The 26,774-nt window shown below is 41.2% G+C and overlaps 1 protein-coding gene across 2 annotated transcripts in view; it reads right to left on the bottom strand.

Annotated features, from left to right (window-relative positions):
* Positions 1–26,774, bottom strand: part of DNER (delta/notch like EGF repeat containing) — a 324,264-nt gene that overhangs the window by 72,811 nt on the left and 224,679 nt on the right. For both annotated transcript variants that reach the window (XM_067740313.1, XM_067740314.1), the window contains exon 7: positions 24,388–24,501. In XM_067740313.1, the coding sequence (XP_067596414.1) occupies positions 24,388–24,501 (114 nt within the window). The remainder of the gene's footprint in view (positions 1–24,387; positions 24,502–26,774) is intronic.

The following is a 26,774-nucleotide window of genomic DNA, read 5'->3' as shown; positions in this document are numbered from 1 at the left end:
ATGACAAACTGAACAACCAAGGCAAGTCCTGACCTCTCTCATCTTCTACTACCTCACCCCAAAAACAGGGCTGAAATTATTTTCTTCATAAAGTCGTTGTGGGTTCTAAAATGACATATATCCAAATTCCTAGAACAGTTCCCCGGTCCAATGCTGAATGAATGAATGAATGAATGAAAGAAAAATGGTAATAATAAAAGCAACAGCTGACATCCACTAGGGGCTGAGATGCACCAGACAGTTCTAAGCCTTCACGTGCATTATTTCATTTAGCCCTGGGGTAACTGCATGATATTAGTAGCCCCATTTTACAGATGAGAGGATGATGACAGAGAAATGTGAGGTATCCTGTTCAAGTCTACTTAGCTAGTGGGTGGCAGAGCTAGGCTACAAGGCCCAAGCTCTTAATTCTCCACTATACTGCACAGAAGAGAAGTCAGTAACGCCCAATTAAGAAAACGTTATGATGTGTAAACATAACGAGGACTTGTGTTACTATTCTTTTTTTTTTGGGGGGGGGGGCTGTGCTGGGTCTTCGTTTCTGTGCGAGGGCTTTCTCTAGTTGTGGCGAGTGGGGGCCACTCTTCATCGCGGTGCGCAGGCCTCTCACTGTCGCGGCCTCTCTTGTCGCAGAGCACAGGCTCCAGACGCGCAGGCTCAGTAGTTGTGGCTCACGGGCTTAGTTGCTCCGCGGCATATGGGATCTTTCCGGACCAGGGCTCGTACCCATGTCCCCCGCATTAGCAGGCAGATTCTTAACCACTGCGCCACCAGGGAAGCCCCTGTGTTTCTATTCTGCTTGGATATTGGTGAAAGAAGAAATAAGAGACTTACCAATCAAGTCAAAATAAAGGAAAAATGAATTTTAGGAAAGTAATCACTCTACATTCACATTGATATACTCGGTTACAAATATTAATATGATCCACATAGAATACTCCAAGTTGAAAGAATGGTGGATAAAAAGGTGAGGAGATGTGAAGGATCATGACTCTGGGGAGAGCCAATATTTCAATGAGGCCAAGAGGAGATGGAAAGCAAGCATAAATGAGGGCACTGGTCAGAGGCCACATCATGAACATCTTACATGCCACACTAAGGAGATTGCACTTCATTCTAAGGTCACTGGACATCAACTATTTGCGTGGTTTTGATATGCTTAATTGCAAGCAACGTGGAGAGTGTATTAGTGGAGTCTGAGACTGGAAAGAGGAAACCAGGTGTTTACTAGAGTAACTGAAGTGAGAGGTCATAAGGACCAATTTGTAGCAACAGGGATAAAGAATGTGAGGCAGATTGGACAATTATTTTACAAGTAACATAACATTGTTAGTTCAGGGACCAATTGGATGGTAGAAGAACTGAAGAGAGGGCAGGGCCTAGGGACACAATGTAACAGGAGTCAAAAACTCAAATGCCAGCAGGAGTCCAGCAGACCATGTTGATGAAGGAAGCGGGCCAACTGTAAGGCAGTAGGGAGTGGCAGGGACTGTGGCAAACTGGAAAACTCATGGCCTTCCAAAGGGGGTGGCCACCACCCCCCTGCAGCCAACTGCTGCCATTTGAATGTGAGGCCAGTTACCAGATCTTCTAAATTTTCAAGAACTATCTGAAATCCAGATTCTTGTTTGAACCCTTACTATTTTAAAATGTTGATAAGTCATTTCTCTGGTAAATAAAACATATCTGAGGGCCCTGTTTATGTGGTTTCTCAGTGTGACTTAATGTTAAGCATGGGCTTTGGAGCCAAAAGGAACTGGGTTCAAAAACCATCTCTGCGCACTAAACTGTGGGACCGTGGGCAAGTACTCAATCACCCTCATCTGTTTCATGGAGTGGAGATAGTGATGCCTACAACATATGGCTTTTATGAAGCCTAAATGTAAAGATCTATGGCAAACATTTGGTACAGTGACTGGCAAATAGTCACTGTTTAATAAGCAGCAGCAATAATTGCAGTGTGATTCCCAGGTTTTCCAGATTAATGTTGGTGGTGTTGTTACCAATTGCAATGGAAAATACAGGAGGAGATTCCCAGGGGAGGCTTATGATTCCCAGGGGAGGAACAGACAGACAGATGGACAGGTGGATGGATAGACAAATGGATGGACAGATGGATGGATAAGTTTTAAGAAAGATAAGAGGAAAACCAGGAGAGGAAGGTGTCAGTGAAAACAATGGAAAAGAGAACATCAAAAAGGGAGTTGTCAAAAATGTCACCAAACTCTGCCTAGAAGCCAGGTGAGCTGGCCCAAGCTAGCCCGCTAGAAGACAAGAGACCTCATGAATCAAAACAAGCCAGTCCAGTGAGGCCACCCAAGACCAGATAGCCACCAAGCAATCTGGCCTGTGACCGGCTGAAATACAGCCCACATTGCCAACCCACAACAATCATGAGCTAAATAAATGATTGTTGTTTTTACCACGAAGTTTTGAGGTGGTTTGTTATGCAGCAAAAGCTAACTGATACAATGTAATAGGAGACACAGCATTACATCTAAATAGTAATGTGGGCCAGAAGGAAACTTTCGTTTTGCTCTGCTTTATGTAAAAGACTTGAAAGAGGAATTGATTATGTACTAGAAGAAACTTTAACTAAAGAAGGAATCAATAAATCCTTGTTGAATATCTAAAAGGTTCACTGCTGTTGAATCAGGAATCCTGCATTTTATTACTATTAAAATTTCCCTTTTCTTACCTTTTCGAGAAAGTAGAAAAACAAGATGAGATGCAAATAATATTTATATTTTCAGAGAATCCTAATATACCTCAGTATATACTGAAGAGAGAAGACACCTTTGACATATTATCCAGTCTAAAAATATATAATGTAATATAAAATGCCATTCTGTTATAAAGGATGATGACAAAGCAAAAATGAATTCAAGGTGCATCTCAATACACTTTATGGAGATGCATGTGATATAGGGTGATTATGGGATAATTTTCCTAGCTCACAAGATTATTAATGAACATTAGAAAGGGGATTCACAGATTAAATGCTGAGCCAATTTTCAAAATACTATTTGTTATGGACTAAATGTTTGTGTCCCCTCAAAATTAATATGTTGAAGTCCTACCCCAAAATGTGATGGCATTAGGAGGTGGGGTCTTTGGGGGGTAATTAGGATTAGATGAGGGTGGAACTCCCATGATGGAATTAGTGACCTTGTAAGAAGAAGACACACCAGAGCTTCCTCTTTCTGCCACTAAGGACACAGCAAGAAGGCAGCCAACTGCAAGTGAGGAAGAGAGCCCTCACTAGAACCTGACCATGCTGGCATCCTTATCTCAGACTTCCCAGCCTCCATAACTGTGACAAATAAATGTCTGTTGTTCAAGCCACCCAGTCAGTAGTATTTTTTTATGGAAGTTTGAGCTGACCAAGACACTGTTGCTTTGATCAGCAAATTCTCTATTTCCTTCTATCACCTAAGCAATTGTTATCCTCTTACTCATATAACATTGTTTTCTAAGTGACTCACATCTTCTTCAGCCACCTCTTAAATGACCTTCCTAAGAGAGAAAAGAACAAACTTTCATAACCCAAAGAATTCAGGGCCAGGAAACCAAAGCTTGAATCTTCTTACTAGTGTATGACCTTGAGCAAGGTACTTAATCACTTTGTGCTTTAATTTCCTTACCTAAAATATGGGGATGACCCCTGATGTGTAGGATCAAATAAAACTGTATGTGGAACTCAATAAATGTTGGATTCTCCTTCCTTTGAGCAGTGCTTCTGGGGAAATTCCAAGTTGCCTGTGTCCAGAGTTTGTGGTTAGGGAAACTGGAAAGAAGCTGGCCTGTCAGCCAATCTCTGGAACACAATCAAATTTCACATTTGCATGAATCCTTCATGGTGGAGTCCTGAGTACATCTAAGAGCGAGTGTCCTGGAATCAGAGGTGCTCAGGTACCTTTCTCTAAACACACACACAGTTATTGGGCCATCTGGTGAGGCTGATGCGTGGAGGTGGGGTCCTAGAGCAAACAGCTGAGGGAGGAGGGGACGAGCAGAAGCATCCGTGACAGCCTTTCTGTACAGGCTCAAAAGGACAGTCTGTTGAAACTGTTTATTAATGGCTAACACCTGTACATACCAGGCACTGTTCCAAGAGTTTCAACTATATTAACTCATTTAGTCCTGGCATCAGTTCTATGAGCTAAGTACTATCATTTCCTTTTCAGATGGAGAAACAGACACAGAGACAGATCAAGCAACTTGACCAAGGTTACACAGCTAGTAAACGGCAGCAATAGGATTTGAACCCAGGCAGTCTGACTCCCAAATACAAGCTCCAGACCATTACTCTTTGCTGTAATACTTGATATCTGGGCTGTAGTAAACTTAGCAGAATACCAGGATACAAAGTCAATATACAAAAAATAAATTATATTTCTACTCTCTAGTAGTAAGTGACCATAAATTTTTGAAAATTTAAACAGCACTTACCATATTATTAAAAAGCATAAAATACTTAGGAATAAATTTAACAATAGCTATGTAAGTCCTCTACACTGAAAACTACAAAACACTGCTTAGAGAAATTAAAAACACCGAATAAATGAAGAGCTATAACATATTCATGAATTAGAAGGCTCAATATTATTAAGATGCAAATTGATTCACTGCAATACCGATCAAAATCTCAGCTGGCTTCTTTTTGTACAAATTAACAAGGTGACTCTATAATTTATATCAACATGCAAGGGACCTAGAACACCCAAAACAATATAGAAAAAAAAAAAAAAAAAGGACAGATTTGGAGAATTTACACTAGCTGACTTCAAAACTTAGTATAAGGCTATAGTAATCAAATCATGATTACTGGGGTGTCTACTGTTTGCAATTCAGTAAATCAAATTCTGATTGATAAACCATACCAGCACAATCAAGTAACTAGCTCTTGTATGTCTTAGCTTCCTCATTTGTTAAGAATGGAGATTACAGAATAGCTGTATATATCAAGTAGTTATAGTTGTGCTAGCAGAGAGAAAGAGAGGAATTGTGGTGCTAATAGTAACAGTAAATGTTGAATTCTTATTATATACCAGATACTACGTGAAGCAATTGGTATCTATCTTTTATTTATCACAACCACTGAATCAATTGGGGTCTACTACTATCCACTTTTACAGAAGAAGGCTTAGAGACTTTATATTAGGGAACTAGTCCCCCAGGGACACTCAGTAAGTGGGAAAAGCAATTTCAAAGTAAGATCTATCTGAAACCACATCTGTGCTCTTAAGCCCCATGTTAGGCTTCCTTGCATAAGAGTTTGCATAAAAGCACCTGAAAAGTTGAAGGTGCTATGCTAGCATAAGAAATTAGGGCCAGAATAGAGCCACTGGTGTCCTGAATTCTTAAATTTAAGGCAGCTTTAGAAAACGGAAATTACTTAGCAATGATGAATTTTGAATGCAATGCATTTGAAATGTCCTGAACCTGACTAGTTCTCAGTATTTCCAATATCACATGGAATATATTTTTAAAATACAAGGATAAAACTTGAATCCTAAGGAGTAAACATATCGCATACCACCTTACTTACCAACTCCTTATAAAATCAAAAGTCATCTTTAAAATCATCCAAATATAAAGAAAAAATCATCCAAATATCAAATTTAGAGCCATGATGCCAACCCATGCAAGCATGACCTTCCAATGTGTTGATCCAGGCCCGATGTTGACTCGTTTATGGTTCTTGCTACGGTGCATGCTACAGGGGCATTAATGTGTAATTTTTTGAAATTTTTAAAACTAGCTTGTAAACATGATACTGATCACAGAAAGCTTGAATATTGAGTGAATGTAGTTTCAAAAGTTAAACTGCAGCCCAGATAAGAAACGTTGTATATTCAATATCTAGATATATAAATATAAGTACCTTTGGAAGTGATCCCAAACTCAGATATAGTGGTATATGAATCCGATTTCTCTGTATAAAAATATGGAAGTTGATGACCCAAGGCTACGACAAAGCCTGGTATAAAATGCAGCTGTGCACTGAATTTTCAGGGTGCAGGGCAGTTCTGAGAGTGCTGGTAGAAAGATGTTTTACGCCACACGGTAGAAATGGCCTTGGATCATCTATAGCTGAGATTCAGCCAGAACATATTTCATCTTTCCAAGAAACATTCTAAAAATGAACCAAGATTCTCATTCACTCTATTTTCTCCTCTGCCTCTCCCTCCATCCTCTCTCTCTCAACACAGACACACATTACAGATAAACAGCTTTAAACTCCATCTCCAATAGTAGGAACTTTTCTGCATTTTCCTGTTCCTGAATAATGTTACAAGTCTAAAAGCAATTATTTTAGATAGCCTTTGGTAAAGTTTCTCTTTTTATTAGCATAACTCTTTAAGAACTTTGGTCAGTCGTTCAATAATCTCTTAAGGTAAATATTTCTGAGAATTCCTCTTGCAGAATATGCAAACCAAATTAGTTACGGTAGCAAAGGCAAGAGGGGTGAAAAACAAAATTTAACGTTCTTGGGATCAGCTATGTTCCTGGATACATTCAAACTCCAAAACATGAAGAACTCTATATAGGAGAACACGTGAAATACAGCTTTGTGGAATATTGTAATATAAGTAATAAAAATAATAATAGTAATGTCTCTGAGCTAAAAGATTAGTAAATTACTGGATGCTAATGGACTAGTATATCTGGATTTACAATCCTACTTGAAGAATAGAAAATGAACAACTATTTGATAACGTTAATCTAAAGGTGCAGAGAGGATGCTGAAGATGGTGAGACTTCTTGTTTGGAATAGTTTATTTCAAACCATGCGAACCTCACATGATGGACATCAGGAAATATTGGAAGGAAAACACAGCAGCTCCAGAGAAAACCTCTATTTCAAACACAAGGAAGTAATTTCAAAGAGACTTGGGCTTCCCTGGTGGCGCAGTGGTTGAGAGTCTGCCTGCCGATGCAGGGGACATGGGTTCGTGCCCCGGCCCGGGAAGATCCCACATGCCACGGAGCAGCTGGGCCTGTGAGCCATGGCCGCTGAGCCTGCGCTCCGCAGCGGGAGAGGCCACAATGGTGAGAGGCTCGCGTACCGCAAAAAAAAAAAAAAAAAAAAGAGAGACTTAAAACAACCCATTGCAACAAGAAGAAAGTTTAGAAAAGGATGAAAGATTTAAGGATTAAATTGGAAAATAAAACAGAACTGCAAAAGAAATCTAAGCAATGAGAGGCTAATGAAAAAACTATGATTTAGCTAGTTGACTGCTGCTTCAAATTTTTTATTTGAACCAGTATTTATATGAATATGCCTGCTCAACGTTTATTATGTAAAGAAAAAAATCAACACCCTTGAAATATACACATTATGGAAATCAGATATTTAAGACCAAAAGAAAACATTTCCAGAAGATTTTAAATTACAAGACAATAAAGTCACTCTATGTAGAAAGCTACTGAGAGGTCAGAAGTTTCTGCAATATTAATAAGGGAAATATGGAATAAAGCATTCCTTCCATGAACCTGAACATTTCATCCGCACTGCCATAGTTACAATTCTTTCTCTCCTCACCTATTATAATAGTTTCCTGTGATGAGATTCCCTGTTCTATCTTACCCCTATGACCAATTCTCCAAATAGCAATGAGCATAATTTACTTAAAATGTAAATATTATCATGGCTTCCAATTGCTCTTAGATTAAAATTTGACCTCCCTCCCATAAGCATCAAGTCCTGCGGGCTAGGACTCAGCTGACCACTCTGGGCCCTCTCTCTCTAGGAGCCAGCCCACTGGCCTCCATTCAGTTCCCCAGAAGACAAGCTACTCCCCATGCAGAGCCTTGCAACATGGCCTGGACACTGCTGCTCCTAACTGCTTCACAACTGCCTCCTTTTGGTTCTCGGCTTCAACGTTAAGACAGACAGGACTTTTCTGATCACCCCATTCTAGGTATCCCTTTCTTATTGTGTAACACAGTGTCCTGCTCACTACTTTCATAGCACTTCCTTGAATTTGCAGTGACGTAGTTGTGGATTTCCTGTCGTCTGTCTCCCAGCCCACGTGACCACGGACTTCCCGGGGCAGGAGCCATGCTAGCTCCTCTCAACCTTGAGCCCCAGCACCCAGCACAGCGGCCACGCTGGAAATATTTATGCAGTACACGGACAAACGAATGGACACATTCTAACAGATTTATTACACACTAGGGTAATGAGTAAAACAGGATTGATAAATATGTTTTAGGTTTGGGGAGTTACAATGAGGAAATATGAAAAAGATGATTGGTCAATTGTTGTTTTAATGACAGAGGTATAAATGAATCATCACTGAATCAAGATGAAGGTAGACAATGTGGTTCATCTAAGGGGCTTGATGATCTGCAAAGGGAAGCAAAGATAAAGAAGAGCTTTGACTCTCAAAAAACTCATTCTCTAACTGAAGAGACCAGAAGGGCACATTTAGGACGATGAGGGAACAACTTGAGGCCTTTTTTTTTGCTTTCTGCAAACATTTTACTGAACGATTCCAGTGTGGTGTGAGGTTGGAGGGACCGGCCCAGGCTGTCAACATGGGATCAGTGTGTGCAGCACAGGCTCTAGAGTGGCAGTGATTCCAAAGAAAGATGGCTTATTACCGGGGTGGGGCAGGCCAGGAAAACCTCGTGGGAGAGCTGGCTTTTGTGCTGGGCTTCAAAGAAAAGCCCAAGATTTGGCTGCGCAGAGAAGGACGAGGAATGATATTAGAATCAGAGAAGACGTTCTGGCTGATGTTTATGGAAAACTTAATTGGAACCACATTTGTTCTGGTTCTAAGAAAGCAGACAGTTATGTAAGATAAGGAGGAAAAAGGGGGAATATCTAGGAAAAGCAGTTACTTTTGTAAAGTAAAAGGCCCAAGGCGATTACATATAAAATGTGGCTTTTAATTTTTAAGAAAAGCCATTTGAGAGAGTAAAAACCACTTGAAGGACTTTCTCTTTAGGAGACTAGAAAGACAAATTTAGATCTAAGACAGGAAAATGAAAAATAACTAGGAAATAGAGGAATGTTAAATCAACTTTTCCCCAGTTCAGTCTAAATAGAGAGAAGGCAGAAGAGATGAAAATTATTTAAAGTAGATGAATTATATGAGCAAAAATAACTGGCTATTAACAATGGAAATTTAGAGGTTTAGTCAGAAGGTTCTGCGATTTCATTTGGGCATTCATTCATCTAACCTGTACTAATTGAGACCAACCATGTACCAGGCACTGCTCAAGACCTTATATTCTGGTGAGAAAAACAAATAGAAAGATAAGTAAATATATATCATTAGCTAGTGCTACATGGTACTGAAGCAGGTAAGGGGCAGAGAATAACGGGGGTCATCTTAAATAGTGTAGTTAGGGAGATCTAAATGACCAGAGGGCATGAGCCACATTCAAGCCGGAGGAAGGGTTCCAGCAGGTGCAAATGCCCAAGGAGCAAGTTGTGTCCAGAGGGGAATGGCGCCCCTTGCAGGACAATTCTCAAGTAATTGGTGTGTTTTAAGAACAACAAGCCACCGGCAAAGAGTAGCAAGAAATGATGCTGGAGAGGCAACCAGGGATGTGTGGGCCCTGGACCACATTTTGTTTTTTTTTTTTTTTTTTTGCGGTACGCGGGCCTCTCACCGTTGTGGCCTCTCCTGTTGCGGAGCACAGGCTCCGGACACGCAGGCTCAGCGGCCAAGGCTCATGGGCCCAGCCGCTCCGCGGCATGTGGGATCCTCCCAGACCGGGGCACAAACCCATGTCCCCTGCATCGGCAGGCGGACTCTCAACCGCTGCGCCACCAGGGAAGCCCTGGACCACATTTTCGATGGCAGATCACCAAGGTTTGAGAGACGGGGAGTGAAAACATGGGCTTTCCATTTGAGAAGGATTACTTTGGCTGTTGTGTGGAGAATAGACTGCAGGAGACAAGAATGAATCAGAAAGAGAAGCCAGGAAGCTTTCAAGGAGTCCAGACAGAGCTGGAACCTGGAAGAACCCAAGAGGCTGGAATCTTGGGCAAATGATGTAACCATTCTCTCTGACATGAAAAACAGGAACATTTCCCTGTGAGAGAGTCAGAGGATTGCCTTCCACATGTAAGAAGGATCTTGATGTCTCAACTCATGGAAATTCTAAGTCTGGAGAAAAATTAAAAAAGAAAAAAAAAGATAGGAACTAAGAAATGGGATGTGCAAGGGAGACACAGGTCCTGAATACCCACCATATATTACCCAGCAAGTCCATGAGACAGGCATTATGTTTTATATAGTATGAAACTGAGACCCAGAAGGGTTAAGTAACTTGACCAAAGCCATCTGGTAAGTGACAGAATTGAAATTCAACACAAGTCTGTCCCTCTCCAAGGACTTAACGAATTTTTAGCCTCAGTTTCTTCATCTGCTTTTTTTAAAAATAACACTCATTTTCATGAATTTTAAATGGGCTGATGTGTAGAAACGCCCAGTTTCCACTTCCACACAAAGAAAATCAAAGGGGTGCTAGGCCCTGTTGCTAGGTTTGCCAATGTCGAGACCATACCAGGCATAGGGCCGTTATCCCCTTTCTCGTGGATGTCAAGGCTGCTGTTGGCAAAGAAGGCTTTACAGAAACTTTCTGGGCCGCTCCGAGTAATTAATCCCTGAGGGAACTCTGCAACTCTGCTCTTCAAGCGAGTGGCTCTCAACCCCGGCTGCATTGGAACCACCTGGAGAGTTTTTAAAAATTCAGTGCCTGGTTCCCACCTCTGGAGCGACTAACTTAATTGGCCTGAGGTGTGGCCTGCCGTCAGGATTTTTTAAGGAGGATCCACCTTTCCTTTACACAGTTTTTTTCTCTGCTGGTAGCCACAGTGTCTCTTTCTATTTGGTCCTGAGGAGGGAAATGCATACACTATTAAGAAGTTTCATAACTATCTTTTTCTCCCAACCAAGACAGATTTAATCTTTGCATGTGGTATGACAGCACTCTACTGCTACAGTATTTATTTACTACTTTTAACCCCCCAAATTCCATTATCATTTATTTTGACAACTGTGCACCGATTTTCCTCTTTTCTTAAACCAACACGCCTCTTCCCTCAGTCCTTATACTTCGGATGAAATGGACCCCAAATGCCAGCTCCAAGGGTGACTTTGTTTCTAAAGCCTGGCTCTCCAAAGTATTCCATACCATGGCCGCATTGGCTCAGGGCTGGGCAAATGTCTCAATTCAAAACAATCCAAGTCAGCCTCACGGCTTTTCATTTATTGGGAGAAGACAAACTCTGCTCCAGCCATTCTGACAATGGATCCAACACAGGAAAGGAGAGATAAGATTGTTGGAGAGACAAAAACTCAGGCTTGATGATCCTGAGCCCCTGGATCAACCCATCTTGAGTTCATCCTGCATATTTGTTACATGAGCCAATGCACTCTCTCTTTTTTTTTCACTAGCCTATTTGAATTGGATTGTTTGTTACTTTAAAATCAAGATTTTTAAAGGATACAGAGATGCTCTAAAAATTATCTTGTATGGAAAACAAAAGGCTATCACCTAACCTAGCCAATCCTCCTAATAAACATATAATAATAATTAAAAAACATAAATGTATGATAAGAATAAGAGGAAAATGGCTTCCCTGGTGGCACAGTGGTTGAGAGTCCACCTGCCGATGCAGGGGACATGGGTTCCTGCCCTGGTCCGGGAAGATCGCAGCTGGGCCCGTGAGCCATGGCCGCTGAGCCTGCGTGTCCGGAGCCTGTGTTCCGCAATGGGAGAGGCCACAACAGTGAGAGGCCCGCGTACCGCAAAAAAAAAAAAAGAATAAGGGGAATGAAAGACAGACACAGAGGAACAGCTGTGATCTGAAGAAATGGGGTAGAACAAGAAAAGCTTTCACGAGCATATTTAGGAGTTAGATATAATTGGATTCTTTTAGAATTCTCAAAGACTGCAAATAAAAGATAAGCATCGTTCAGGTGTTTTCTAATTGATTGGTATTTCTTCAACTGAGTCTCATCTCTGCACCTGGACCACAAGGTTTCTGGCTTTGTAAAAGTTAAATACAACTTTGTAAGCCCTTTAAACAAGTAGTTCTAGTTCTAGTTCTAGAATTTTGTCCCACAGAACTAGATGAACAAATGCATAAAAAACACGTGTATGAAAAGTTCTCTGCGGCAGATAAAAAACAGCAAAAAGCAAAAAATCAAAAATGAATAAATGTCTCTTTGGCAGACTCCACTTCCTCAGTGATTCTTAGAAGCTGACGTTCCTCATTCTGTCCCGGCCCCTCTTCTCTTCCCCTCCGTGTTCTTTCCTGGGGGGTCTCACACATGCCTGTGGCTGGAATTAAGACCTATAAGCAGAAACTCCCTGAACTGACCTTTCCAGCCTGGTTCTCTCCCCCATGCTCAGGTTCATTTTTCATTTGACAATTTCACAATTCCCTCTGACTTTTCCATGGGCTTCTTGTGCTCATGTCTTATCCTTCCCTCTCAAAGCTGCTCACTACCCAAGAGCACCCCCATACAAGAAGGTGCCTGCACCTTCTGAAAGCTGGCTTGCTCTGCCTGGCCCCACTCCTCCTCTCACAGCCAATCTGCCATGTCCGTCTGTCTCCATGGTACCACTCTAACTCATTCCACTATGCAGTTCACCTAAATTACAAGAGATTCCTAACAGGTTTCTCTGATTCTCGAACTCCCCTGGTCCCTTCTTCTCACTTCAGCCACAGTAATCCCTCCCGAATGTTAAAGTTCTGCCCTTCCCGGGCTAAGACTATTCCTGAAGTTACTCTCAGGTGACGCCCAATCACGTTATCATGGTGTTTAAAGGCCCACCTGAGCTGGCTCCTACAATGTCTCCAGCCTTTACTGTCCTTCCATCACATTCTGTGTCACAGCTCTGCAGAATGTCTTTTTGTTCCTCAAACATGCCACCCTCTCCCCTGCCTCATGCTGTTGGTTCTCTCTTCCCAGGAGGATCTTTCCTCTGCCCGCAGCCCTCACTGATTCACCTTGCTGTTGCTTCTCCTTCGGGTCTTGGTTGAAACATCAGCATCCTTGGAACACTTCCTGACTTTCCTCCCAGGCCCCAGTCTCAGTGAGGCTTCCCTCTTCTCAACCACCCAATCACCCCAACACAGCTCCATCAGAGCCTTGGTCATATCTTCACACCCGCTATTCCATAAGCACCAAGAGCTAAAGCCCTACCTGTCTTATTCACTCCCGGAGCCCTTGTGATTAGCTGCCACAAGACAGGTAATCAATAAATGGCATGTGAATGATTAAGTCTTTTAAGTACATAATGCCACATTCGTATGATGGAATAAAACACAGCCATTAATAACCACCCTTTAGAAAAGTAATTAACAGTACAAGATTATTTGAAACACAGTGTTCACTTTTAGAAAATCATTACAAAAGAGAATGCACAGCAAGATCCAATTTCAGTTTTCTAAAACGTGTGTTAAAAAGATTTCAAAGATGTTCACCTAAAACTTAAAATGATCTCTTTTAAGGATAGAATTGTAGGGATTTTTTTTCTTTGAGCATAGATTCCTTTGATAATCAAGAAAAAATGATAAAAATTATGTAAAAATGTTATATAAAGTCCTGGGCTGTAACAGAAAAGAGAGTCATAGTTGAACGCAGTGACAATGACCAGTGGTGAGTAGATCATCCCATGGGAAGGCCCTGGATCATAGTGACCAGAAGTATTGCTAAGTGTAGAATAGTTAGGAGTTGAAAATGAGGAACGGACTCTAAAAATGGCAAATTCTTCATAGAAATTACAATAAAATATAATTGGGTCAATTTAAAAGAACATTTAGGTTGAGTCCATGACCTGGCTATTGTAATTAGTGCTGCAATGAACGCCGGGGTGCATGTGTCTTTTTGACTTATGGCTTTCTCTGGGTATATGCCCAATAGTGGGATTGCTGGGTCATATGGTAATTCTATTTTTAGTTTTTTAAGGAAGCTCCATACTGTTCTCAATAGTGGCTGAACTTAAATGTCCATCGACAGATGAATGAATAAAGATGTGGTGTGTGTGTGTGTGTGTGTGTGTGTGTGTGTGTGTGTGTGTGTGTGTGTGTGTATACACAATGGAATATTACTCAGTCATAAAAAGGAATGAAACTGGGTCATTTGTACAGACCTCAATGGACCTAGAAACTGTCATACAGAGTGCAGTAAGTCAGAAAGAGAAAAACAAGTATTGTATATTAATGCATATATGTGGAATCTAGGAAAATGGTACAGATGAACCGGTTTGCAAGGCAGAAATAGAGGCAAAGATGTAGAGAACAAACGTATGGACACCACAGGGGGAAGCGGGGGGAGGATGAATTCGGAGATTGACATATATACACTAATACGTAAAAAATAGACAATTAATAAGAACCTGCTGTCTAGCACAGGGAACTCTACTTCACTGTACAGCAGAAACTAACACAACACTGCAAAACAACTACACCCCAACAAAAATAAGAATAAAAAAATAAAAGAAGAACAGTGAGAAAATACCTGCAGAAAGGGGTTATATTAAGAAGGAGAAGCCTAAGTATCTATCTTCAGCTGCCTTTTCTCAATAGAATATTAGGTCACATGAAATGAGAACTAGATTGGAAAAACAGAGTCGAAGAAAAGTTTACTGAATCAAAAATAGAATATGATAAAGTCATAAACAAGCATCCTTTTACTTTCCCAGCTTTATTTGTTCAATTTCTCTCAGGCCTCGGTCTCTCTGTCAGTCCCACTTTAATATGCTGTAGGAGTCAGAGCCTAGATCTGAATAGTTCAGAATCAGACCCTGGACTGCATCGTGTGGTATTTTGGTCCAAGTTAGACAAAAATTTCACTCTAGCCTCCTCCGACTATTATGGTGTAGAGTTGGGGAATGTATAAGGAGATAAAATCTGCTGCAAGAAAAAATAAAAACTCCATTTATTTCTAGGGTATTTGTGTTTCTATTGCAAAGCATCTTTGTTGCTTTTAAGAACAATTATATGGACATTCTGCTTCTGATATGGAAAAGTAAGCTTTGAACAAACAGACTGTCCCACAAATAACTCTAAACTCCAGACCAAAAAACCCTACACCTACCTCATGACTCTGAAGGTGAACAAGAGCAGGCAAGTTTTGAAGAGGAGTCCAAATATGGAAGCAGCAAACAGCATGGGCTGAGTTCCATGTCTGGGGAGCCCACCCTGCAGGCATTCTCAGCTGGGACTATGGCCCAGGGAGACCAAGACACTAGCATCAAACCTGCTCTTTCTGTCCAAAGGAACCCCAGGAAGGAGCCCAGGACAGTCACCCCATGAGGAGTGAGGAGGTCCTGGGGAAGAAGAGAACCAGAGAAGGGGACCCCCAAAGTCTTTATCTGAACTCTCCTCGTGTCTCTGGGTGATCCCTAAACCATACACGAATGCAGCACTGAAAGGATGAGATCCAAACCCTCGCCTCACCGCTGCTATTAGTAAGTTTGCAATGAACCTGGTTACAGTAGTGAACACTGGTTAATCCATCTTGGCTACAGTTTCCTCCCACATAAAATGATACTGCTGCAACTGTTTCCAGCTATTTACTTACTCATGCATTCAACATGGCTCACAGGTACTCTAGTGCTAGGTGCTCCATGGATACAGAAGAAGTTGAGCATCACTGCCTTGAGGGAGTCTACAGTCCCGTGAGAAAATACAGACATGCACCCAAACAGCTCTCACACAAGGCAGAACCTGATCAGAGAAGGAGCTTGGTGCAGCAGAGAGAACACGGACTCCAGAACCAGACAAAGCCGAGCTTGTGCCTTGGGTCCACCAAGACCTAGAGCCTCGGGATCTGCCCTGCACAGCAGTTGTGGGGATTAAATAGTGGCATTCGTATTAATCACTCTCTGCTAGGCACTTTCTGTGCACTGTATACTCATTTAGTTCTTATAACAGCTCATTGGGTAGATATTAATACCACCCACCCTCTAGAAATGCAGAAAATAAGGTATAGGGAATTTCAGTTTACTTGCCCAAGGTCACCAAGTGCTAAGTGATCAAACAGATTCAAACTCAAGTCTGCTCGAGCCCCAGCTGTGAGCTGCTATGTTTTGTTGAATAATAACTTCAAGGGCCAAACACAGTGCTTAACACAGAGTAGGCACTCAACAAGTGGCCAATGTCATCACAACTGTTATTATTACTGCTGCTGCTGTGTGATTACAACGATTAGCCACAAGAGAGAAAGAGTTGAAGTTCAAGGCGTTTACCTGAAATAATGCTGAATAATCTTTATGGGCATGTCTAGACACACTCCTTAAGAAATCAGAATTTGTGGTGACCTGTTTAGGTATAGCCTACCTCTTTTTAAAAAGAAAAGCACCAAGTTATCATTATTTATTTCTTCATTCACTCATCACACTGTAACTTCCAACCGCCATCTGCCACCACTAAACCGAGCATCAGAACAGTTCCCAGAGGGGAAGCAGAGATAAAAGTGAGGAACAGGACCCATCACTCACTAAAATGAGTACAGCTGGTCCCCACTGCTAATGGGAGAAGCAGACAAACAAAATTCCTCGCAGTGTTTTGAAATGATCTCAGAGAAACTGTGCTATGTGGAAAAAAGAAAAGAAAAAGAACAAAAAGGAAACATGAACTTAGCCATAAATCAAAACTTAATTGGCATGCACCAAACACAGAAATAAAATTTTACTCACACTTCGTAAGTCTTAATACCCTGCTTTGTGTCCAAAAGATGAAACTATATACCGCTTGGAACTCCAAGGATCTCAGCTGCTATGATTCCTAAATGAAGTGGTGATTTAGGGATAATGCCAAATTTTGAAAGAATAAGAACAGTATTTTATTTGGGGCTTTTATGAGGACATGTTGCACATTTCTTAAATAAATACACGCAGTTTTATATGATCCTAAGACAGTACTTTTACCAAATCCTACATACCAGGATACTGGAGAAAACAACCAAATCCCAGAACTATAGAACTCCTAAATCCTTACTGGGTAACATGCCAGTTTCTGAACAATACACATTATCTCAGAGATAATTTTTATGACATGCGTGGCTATTGCCTATAAATCCCTTTAAGATGAAAGGTATTACCCTGACATTTGAGTTGGACAAAAGAACTTATATGGCTAGATTTCTCAAGGCTATAAAATGTAGATAAACAAATATAGTTTGGATAAACCCTTGGAGCACGTTGCAATGGGATTTAACCTACAGGGCCTTCAGGCCAACATTAAGTTTTAGACTCAGGCCTTCCTTAGAGATTATGAAACTTTTCTCTACAAACATTGCTTGAAACAACAAGATGGATTTATTGATTCAGTAAGGGATTAGGAGCAGGGACACTTAAAGATAATAGAGTGAACCCTTTTACAACAAGGAAGCATGGCTGGAAGAGATAAAAAAGACATGGGGCTTCCCTGGTGGCGCAGTGGTTGGGAGTTCGCCTGCCGATGCAGGGGACATGGGTTTGTGCCCTGGTCCGGGAAGATCCCACAGGCCGCGGAGTGGCTGGGCCCGTGAGCCTGCGCGTCTGGAGCCTGTGCTCCGCAATGGGAGAGGCCACAACAGTGAGGGGTCCGCGTACCGCAAAAAAAAAAAAAAAAAAGACATGACCCACCCAAGGTGATAGGACTATATTCATCACCACCATCATCGTCATCGTTATCATCACCATCACCATCACCATCATCATCACACCTAACATTTGTTCAACACTTACTATTTGCCAAGCACAGTGCTAAGGGTTTTTAGGGTTTTTTCTGTTCTTCATATCAACTGATAAAGGGTATGCTACTATCGTTCTCCTTTTCTCAATGAGGAAAATGAGCCTCAGAGAAGCAAAAAGCTGTAAAAGAAGTGGGTCCAGACTTCAAACCCAAGCAGTGTGACCCAAAACACCCACATTCATAACCACTCCACTCTCCCACTTGTCATCAAGCCCAGACTCAGGTCTCCTGAGCTCCAGGCCACAGAAGGACACCAGCTGTCCACACTTGGCAACGGAGTTTCCAAGTTACAAGATCTGCATGTCTGTACAGATGGCCAACATGCACATGAAAAGATGTTCAACATCTCTAATTATTAGAGAAATGCAAATCAGAACTACAATGAGGTACCATCTCACACCAGTCAGAACGGCCATCGTTAAAAAGTCTACAAATAACAATTCTGGAAAGGGTGCAGAGAAAAGGGAACCCTCCTACACTGTTGGTGGGAATGTAAACTAGTGCAGCCACTATGGAAAAGAGTATGGAGGTTCCTCAAAAAATTAAAAATAGAGCTACCATATGATTCAGCAATCCCACTCCGGGGCATATATCCGGACAAAGCTATAATTCAAAAAGATACATGTACCCCTATGTTCAATGCAGCACTATTTAGTAGCCAAGACATGGAAACAACCTAAATGTCCATTGACAGATGAATGGGTTAACAAGATGTGGTACATATATACAATGGAATACTGCTCAGTCATAAAAAAAGAATGAAATAATGCCATTTGCGGCAACATGGATGGACCTAGAGATTATCATACTAAGTGAAATAAGTGAGAAAGAGAAAGACAAATAACATATGATATCACTCACATGTGGAATCTAAAATATGATACAAATGAATTTATCTACAAAACAGAAACAGACTCACAGACACAGAGAACAGACTTGTGGTTGCCAAGGGGGAGGGGGGTGGGGAAGGGATGGATTGAGAGTTTGTGATTAGCAGATGCAAACTAGTATATATAGAATGGATAAACAACAAGGTCCTACTGTGTAGCATAGGGAACTATATTTGATATCCTGTTATAAACCATAATGGAAAATAATATGAAAAAGAATGTATGCGTATATATATATATATATGTATATATACATATATGTGTGTGTATGTATATATGAATAACTGAATCACTTTACTGTACAGCAGAAATTAACACACTGTAAATCAACTATACTTCATTAAAATTAAAAAAAAATTTTTTAAAGATCTGCATGTCTGACAGTGGATCCAACACTGCATTCTAAGAGTGAGAGGATTGAATGTGAGTCCTCAACCCGGTTGCAATACTTGCCGTCATAATTGCAATGCAACAGCAGTTCATCCAAATTATATTTATCTGTAATCCTAGCCAAGGGTGCCACACCAGAAAACGTTTTTACATTCAAGGTTTTTAAGATACATGTGATCAAATGATATTTCCTCAAAATAGTCATGAAGCCCCCTATGCTCCCCTTGTCTCTGGTTACCAGATGCCTTCTCTAATAGGTGGATGCCAGGAAGGTCATTAGATTCTAAGAGACGTGCCAGCACGATGCAAATGGTCACACAGGCAGGGCCGACAGATGTGCTTTACTGCTGAATGTTTTTATCACCGCTGTTTTCTTTTTATTCTTTGTTCTACTTTGTTTTTCTAAGGAAAAAATTTTTCAATGAGATGCTGAAGCAAAGACGATGGCTAGACAGTAATACACAGATTTTACTTATTTGTGTATTCAAAAATGCTCATATATTTAAATATACATATTTAAATACCAATAAGCGGTGATGGTAAGTATTTATAATTAGTCCTCCTCAGAGTAAAAATGCATTTAGTTCAAAATTTAAGGACCTCAAAGTTCTAAACCAAACATAAAGACAATATCAATGTAAAGAATATATACAGAGGCAATAAACCCAGATCCCAATTATTTACCTTTGTTGTTTTCAATAAGTTAAAAATAAGAAAACACTCATGACAAGTTTACTTGTGTTTCTTAACAACCCCACTCTAACCAGAATCTGAAACTGCACTTTTCAAATATGGACCTAGCTAAGATTAAGTCAAAATTCAAAGAAAAGACAGGGCTCGTTGATGAAGGATAAAAATGTAAGTATAGAAGAGCGAATACCTTCCAGAAGGAGAACTCATGTGATAATTACTGTACAAGCTGTCTCTCAGGCCTCCTCGACCTTGAACTTTTGGAGAGAGGTTAAAAAGAGATGGGTCCTCAGGAAAAAATGTAACCTCTAAGGACTCAGCCCAGATCAGATGGAAAAGGCTCCTTGAAGGAAATAGGATGAAGATTAAAAGGACAGAAGAGAGCAAGGATGTGAATGAGCAGTGCTGAAAGCCCTGTCCAGAGGGAAAACCAGTTTTAATAGCTTTCTGGACTGGGAGAGATTATTGTAAAGGGATTTCACTGCACTTACAAAAAACAGAAAGGAAAAAATAATTTTTCTAGCTTTTTCCAGGCTTCAGATTTTTAAGCAGTGACAATTTAGAAGTTTTAAAACCCGACAAACTGAATTTATTTTACTCATGACTATGGTTACAAAGACCATCTCTTAAAATAAACAAAATAAAATTTACTTTAAAGAATATATTAAGAGATGGTATAGGCCAAGGGTTAAGAATGTTAGTGCTAAGTTACCTGGGTTTCAATTTCTAGCTATGTGATCTCAGGCAAGTTATTTACCTTCTCATGCCTCAGTTTCTCAATCTGTTCAATGGAAATATTAATATAATTTGCTTCATAGTATTGTAACCTTCTAATGAGTTACTAAGCATAGTGTGAGGGACTTCTAAGTGCTGACTTTTAAAATAAATTAATATACAAATATTTATTAACCTCCTACTAACATAAAATATGGAACTAAAAGCTCCATGATAGGATAATAAGAGTTAGTAAGAGAGAGATGAATAAAATACATTTCCCACCCTCAAAGAATATCACAGGGAAACAGGGAAGACAGAATCAACACAAACATGCAAAGGAGCAAGTAAAAATGGGGCAGAGAGCAAATAATATTAGGAAATAATTACTTATTTTCTTTGGTGTGGTATTGTAGATATCAAGGAGAATGTTCTTATTCTGATTTATTCTGTTCTTAAACTGATTTATTTTGGGATGAAATGTGATGATGCCTATAATTTACTTTCAAACTACTTTGCAAAAAAACAAACTATAGGGGCTTCCCTGGTGGCGCAGTGGTTGAGAGTCTGCCTGCCGATGCAGGGGACGCAGGTTCGTGCCCCGGTCCGGTAAGATCCCACGTGCGGCGGAGCGGCTGGGCCCATGAGCCATGGCCGCTGAGCCTGCGCGTCCGGAGCCTGTGCTCCGCAACGGGAGAGGCCACAGCAGTGAGAGGCCCGCGTACCGCAAAAAAAAAAAAAAAAACCCAAACTACTATATATGTAAATACAAAGCAAACATGCCAAAATGTTAATCACTGCGGGGGGGAAGAAAAAGAAAGAAAAGGAGGCAGGCAAGGGTCAAGTGCTGGCTCTGAACTTTAGAACACTGTGTGGACTTGAAACGCTTTCAAACTTGTTTTCACAGCGTGGCTGAAAAGAGAAAACTCCTGGAGACGCAGGCTTTTTCTAAGTGCAAGGTGCTCTGTAAATATTAGTTTCTACAAAAAGCACCCTAAGAACAGGTCAGTGGGAGGGGCTGCTTTTAAAATGCTGGCTGCTGGGAGCCTTCAAAACATCGCAATGAATCCTTCCGTATTATAACTGAAGCCACGTTCCCTGGTCAGTCTCCAGTGAAGGTAAACCTCCGGATGAAAGTCTTCCTATGAAGACTTGCTGGGAAATTCATCTCCATCATTTCAATTCTAGACAATCACATTTTCTCTAGGCTTTATCAAGACAACATAGAGGAACTGATAGGTTACTGGATAAAGGAGAAGGTCTCTAGACAACCCTACTGACGGCCAGGTTTAAATGACTATCTATAGACCAAGGTCTCTGTGTATAGACTTGACCCAGACATCTCCACTCACTTCCAGACTCACAGCAACTGCCCAGCTGCCATCTCCACTTGAATGTCACACTCAACGTGTCCAAAATAGAACACTTTTCCTCCATGTTTCTTTTTCTCCATGAATGGCACAACCAACCGTAAAGTAAGAGAAGCCGCAGACTTGCCCCGTCACTCTCCCTCCCCCTCCATATCCCATCCATCTCCAGGCCCCTCCATTTTCCCTGCCAAGTTCTCCCAAATCCATCAGCTTCTCTCCTTTTCAAATTCCACCTTCCCTTCCTAGCAGTCAACATCGATTTCCCAGATTTCTACAACAGTCTCACAAACTCTTCTGCTTACTCCCAGTCTTGTCTCTCTCCAACCCACATTCCACACTGCTCCACAGGAAAAACGTCAAATTCCTGTTTACATTTTTCAGTGGTTTAATGGTAATAATCATTATTAGGAAAACAGCCATGATAAGGTGCCTAATACTTACTGAGCACTTCCCCGGGCACTGTGCTAAGCACTTATCTAAGCATCTTCTCATTCCATCCTCAGGGGCCCCAGGAAGTGGGCGTTATCACTGTCCCAATTTTACAGATTAAAAAACTGAGACACAGAGAAGTATGGAATCGCTTGCCCAGGCACAGAGCTGGTGAGCACGAGGCCAAATGGGCTTCAAACCTAAGCCTCTGGCCTCCCGTCTGGGTTGAATGTGACGTGCCCCAACACCACGCACAAAGCCCTGCGAAGCCCTGAGGACTCAGCCGTCGCCACCCACTTTCTTCCCCTTTCCCTTTGCTCCTTGGTGATGCCCTCAACTGTGCCAGCCTCCTCCTTCTCGTCATTCAGGGTCTCCACACGTGGGCATCTTTCCCGGGTCCCCAAAGCTAAGCAGATCCTTGTGCGTCTTCAAGGCACCGATTCCTGCTTGTAACTATGGACTTACCTGTGTCTGCACCATGGGAGGAGCCCTTTCAGCTTTGCCAACTCTAGGGCCCAGAACCCAGCTCAGTGCCTGGCATGTAGGATGTGCTTGGCAAATCTTTATAAACTAGAAAATGGAGCATGAGTGAGCACAGAATTCCTGGGCTCTGGTTCAAGGGTCATCCTTTACTACCAGTGTGACTTTGTGCAGGTCACTACCTCTCAGAGCCTCTGGGCTGGCATCTGAACTTCCTGGCAGCAATCAGAACTATGATAATAAAGCACTTTGGAGCTTTCAAAGACCTCTCCCCAAAGTCCCATTCGATCCCAAAATGTCCCTGTGAGGGAAGCAGGGTCCTCATCACACACATTCACTAGAAAAGGGAAAGGAGGATTGGATGGGGCTGGGGAATTAATGATTTGTCAGCAATCAGCCACTGACCCTGAAGCCCGCCCTTGACTCTAAGCACAGCCTACAACGAGAGTTAGATGGCAGACGACTAACCCAGGGTGTGGCAAAGCTGTAAGAAACTGCCCAGCGCTCTGTGCATTGGGTGACAATTGGTGCCGCTGACTCAGTCATCCGCCTGCCAACGTTTCCAGTTTTCCCATTTGCTTAAGACACTCAAGTGAAGAGTGGAGATGGTCCAGCACATAGAACTCCATCATCATGGTAACCACATCCGTCACAAGCACACACAGCTTGGGGATAACCAAAAGAGCCACAGCCACTCGTTCCTGCCTCTGCCCAGGGGAGCAGAAGCTGGGACACAGAATTCACTTCCTTAGCCACTGCACTGTTCAGTGTTCAAAATATGGAAGGGTATGAGGCACTGTCGACAGTGGCTGCCGCCCCTGGCAACCCTGAGCCCTCGGGTTACCCAGGAGGTCGGTGGCCTTTTATCAACACCGATCTGTACCACTGCCCCACTCCAGCTCTCAGCCAGGGGCAGTTCAGGTTATTCTGAGTAAAGAGATGTTTCCTTATACACGCAGACGCTACATTTAATCTCTTCATAGGATGTCAGCCTACTCTATGCAGTTGTCAAGGTCACTTCTGTGGATCAGGAGCGCACATGCTCCCGATTATTTTAGGGGGAAAAAAACACCTCTAATATCATGTTATTCTTACAATATTAAAGGTTTAAAGCAATCCCTTCCATAACATCCCTCCAAGCAGAAATGGGAAGAAAACTTCCTCCAAGTACAAAATCATTCCTTGAACACCAGTTCCATAGCTGGAATTATCTGCCTGCTTCTTCAAGGTGAAACTGAAAACAGTACAACTATTTTTTTATTAAAAGTGGCTCTAAAGATGTGGCTTTCCAGGGGACTAGAAGTCTCCAAGATGTTATAAAGTTGATGTAAAGACAAAACCAGGTGAACTTTATGTTGAAATTTTTTTAACATAAACCAAATGCATGGTTTAAAAAATAGGAATCTTAACAAGTGAAATTTGCCATTAGAAAGAAATTCCATTTTATTATCGTTATTCATTTTCAACGTATAAATGAAAATTGCAGAAATTTTGAGATTATGTCTAATATTCAGACATAATTTCTAAGCTATTCTAGCACAGAGCTTAAAAGGAAAGGACCAGCTTATACATTGTTTTATAAATGCAACAAAATAGGAAGTTCTCTTGAGTAGAGATTTTTCAGAAAATGGAAGTACAAGGTCATAAAATTAATGTATGATTTAAAATGGAAAACGTACGTTATTCCTGGGGTAATAATGTTTACCTTCTGGACACTGGCAGATGAATCCACTGAGATTAGAAATGCAGGTTGCTCCATTTCTGCATGGGTCTAGGATACAATAGTCAATCTTGGATTGGCAAAGCTCTCCAGTATAACCTGAACAAAACAAGATAGACATTTATAAAATATTTTGTCCCAAAACTCTGATGAACCATCCCATGAATCGATGGAGTCAACTGGTACCCATCCAACCAAGGCAGCATCATTAAAATAGTCTCCCAGGCAATCCTTGATCTAATTTGGTTTTACAACAAGAAACAATCAGAGCCATTTAGAATCATAGTTCAAAAGTCATTTGCTTTGCAAAAATCTTTATTGCAGGACTTCCCTGATGGTGCAGTGATTAAGAATCCACCTGCCAATGCAGGGAACACGGGTTCGAGCCCTGGTCCGGGAAGATCCCACATGCCGCAGAGCAAATAAGCCTGTGCGCCACAACTACTGAGCCTGTGCTCTAGAGCCCGCAAGCCACAACTACTGAGCCCACGTGCTGTAACTACTGAAGCCTGCGCGCCTAGAGCCCATGCTCCGCAACAAGAGAAGCCACTGCAATGAGAAGCCCATGCACCACAACGAAGAGTAGCCCCTGCTCGCCACAACCAGAGAAAGCCCGCGCAACAACGAAGACCCAATGCAGCCAAAAAAAAAAAAAAAAAAACTTTATGCAAAGAGATACTTTTTTCAACGTTAGCTCCGAATTTTATTTTGAAATGTTAGTCGGAACCTTCAGAAACTGAGCCTGAAGACCACTGTCCTTTCCTTCTGACCTAAGGAAAAACAGGCTCTGTAATGTCTTGCTTGACCACTGAGCTGACGGCCACTTTCCCAAGGTCATCCCAGTACCTATTTAAAAAAACCACTAGGAAAATTGCCAGGTAGGTATTAAAATTTTTTAACCTTTTATATTTTACAGCTAGAAGACCCTCGGTGTTCAATTCACACCCTATCCCTTCATTTTAAAGACAAAAAGGTTGAGACACATATAATATTAAGCACATGACTATATGCATCTTAATTCTAATTTGAAGCACAAACCTAACCCAGCAAATTTTCTCCGTGAAGCAAGCAAGCCTCCAGTGGTGATTTTTTTTGGTTAATAACGTAACCACATATGTGTGATGAGAAAATAAGGACTTGTATCTATTGGAATACCCATGCAGCTGAGAAGCCTCAAATAAATTCCAAATACTTTGTTAACTTTGAAAACAAAGCCCCCCCCAAAAAGGCAAGTTTAAAAAATAACATGCAATTATGTTTTTTAGTTTAAAGTGGAAAATGATTATGAAAGAAAATTTGGAAAATACAAGATTTAAAATAGAAAGAGAAAAATGTTACCCTTAGTTATGTTATTTGAGTGACAGAAATATTAATACTTTAGAGATAATTCCTATCAGAAATGTTTATGCACAGATATTTCCTACAAAATTATAATCATACTCTAACATTTTGTGCTTTCCAGGATGTACATAAAGTACATTAAAAACTTGTCTTTCTGAATTATTCGTTTTGAAAGGCTGTCATTAGCATTTGTATTCGCAAAAATAAATCAATGTTAGGAGAAAGATGATTGGCCTGAGCTTCAATGACCTGCCAAACTAGTCTAAATTACAGACTGTGATCATGGAAGCCATTGTTTGCAATCCTACTCTTCCTTACAGGCTTTAAAACTATCTAGGGGGCTTCCCTGGTGGCACAGTGGTTGAGAGTCTGCCTGCCGATGCAGGGGACGCGGGTTCGTGCCCCGGTCCGGGAAGATCCCACATGCCGTGGAGCGGCTGGGCCCGTGAGCCATGGCCGCTGAGCCTGCGCATCCGGAGCCTGTGCTCCGCAACGGGAGAGGCCACAACAGTGAGAGGCCCACATACCGCAAAACAAAACAAAACAAAAAATACTGTCTAGGGGACTGTAGCTAATTCATGGGTATGAGAAGAGTAAGATAATCATGTAAACTAAAAATCCAAACACGAGGACAAAAATCTACTCCATAATTCAGAACAGAATATCTTACTATAACAATTTTATGTTAATGTATTTTCAAATAAAATGTCTAAATTCAGAACTATTCACATTTTGTCCATTTAATTTCATCTAGTCTCCTCATACTTCCATATCATCCCTGTGGGTATCTTAAAGAAAATTTCTTGTCACCTATAAAGACTTCATTATGCATCCCTAACTAAAAGATATTTATTTTGAAAAGATCACTTTTAAGGGCCTCCTTAATGAATGTCTGGTCCCATTTACAAATTTAGTTAAACACTCTATATTTATTAATATCAACAATTTCTTTTTAAGAACCACATTGTCTGATAATACACAAATCTTCCCATGCCTTTAATTTGCTCTTATCTAATAGATCTAACTTGTTT

Source organism: Pseudorca crassidens, chromosome 6, assembly GCF_039906515.1.
Source record: "Pseudorca crassidens isolate mPseCra1 chromosome 6, mPseCra1.hap1, whole genome shotgun sequence".
Lineage (NCBI taxonomy): Eukaryota > Metazoa > Chordata > Mammalia > Artiodactyla > Delphinidae > Pseudorca > Pseudorca crassidens.
The sequence above is the reverse complement of the archived record's forward strand: the minus strand, read 5'-3'. Positions and strand labels throughout refer to the sequence as shown.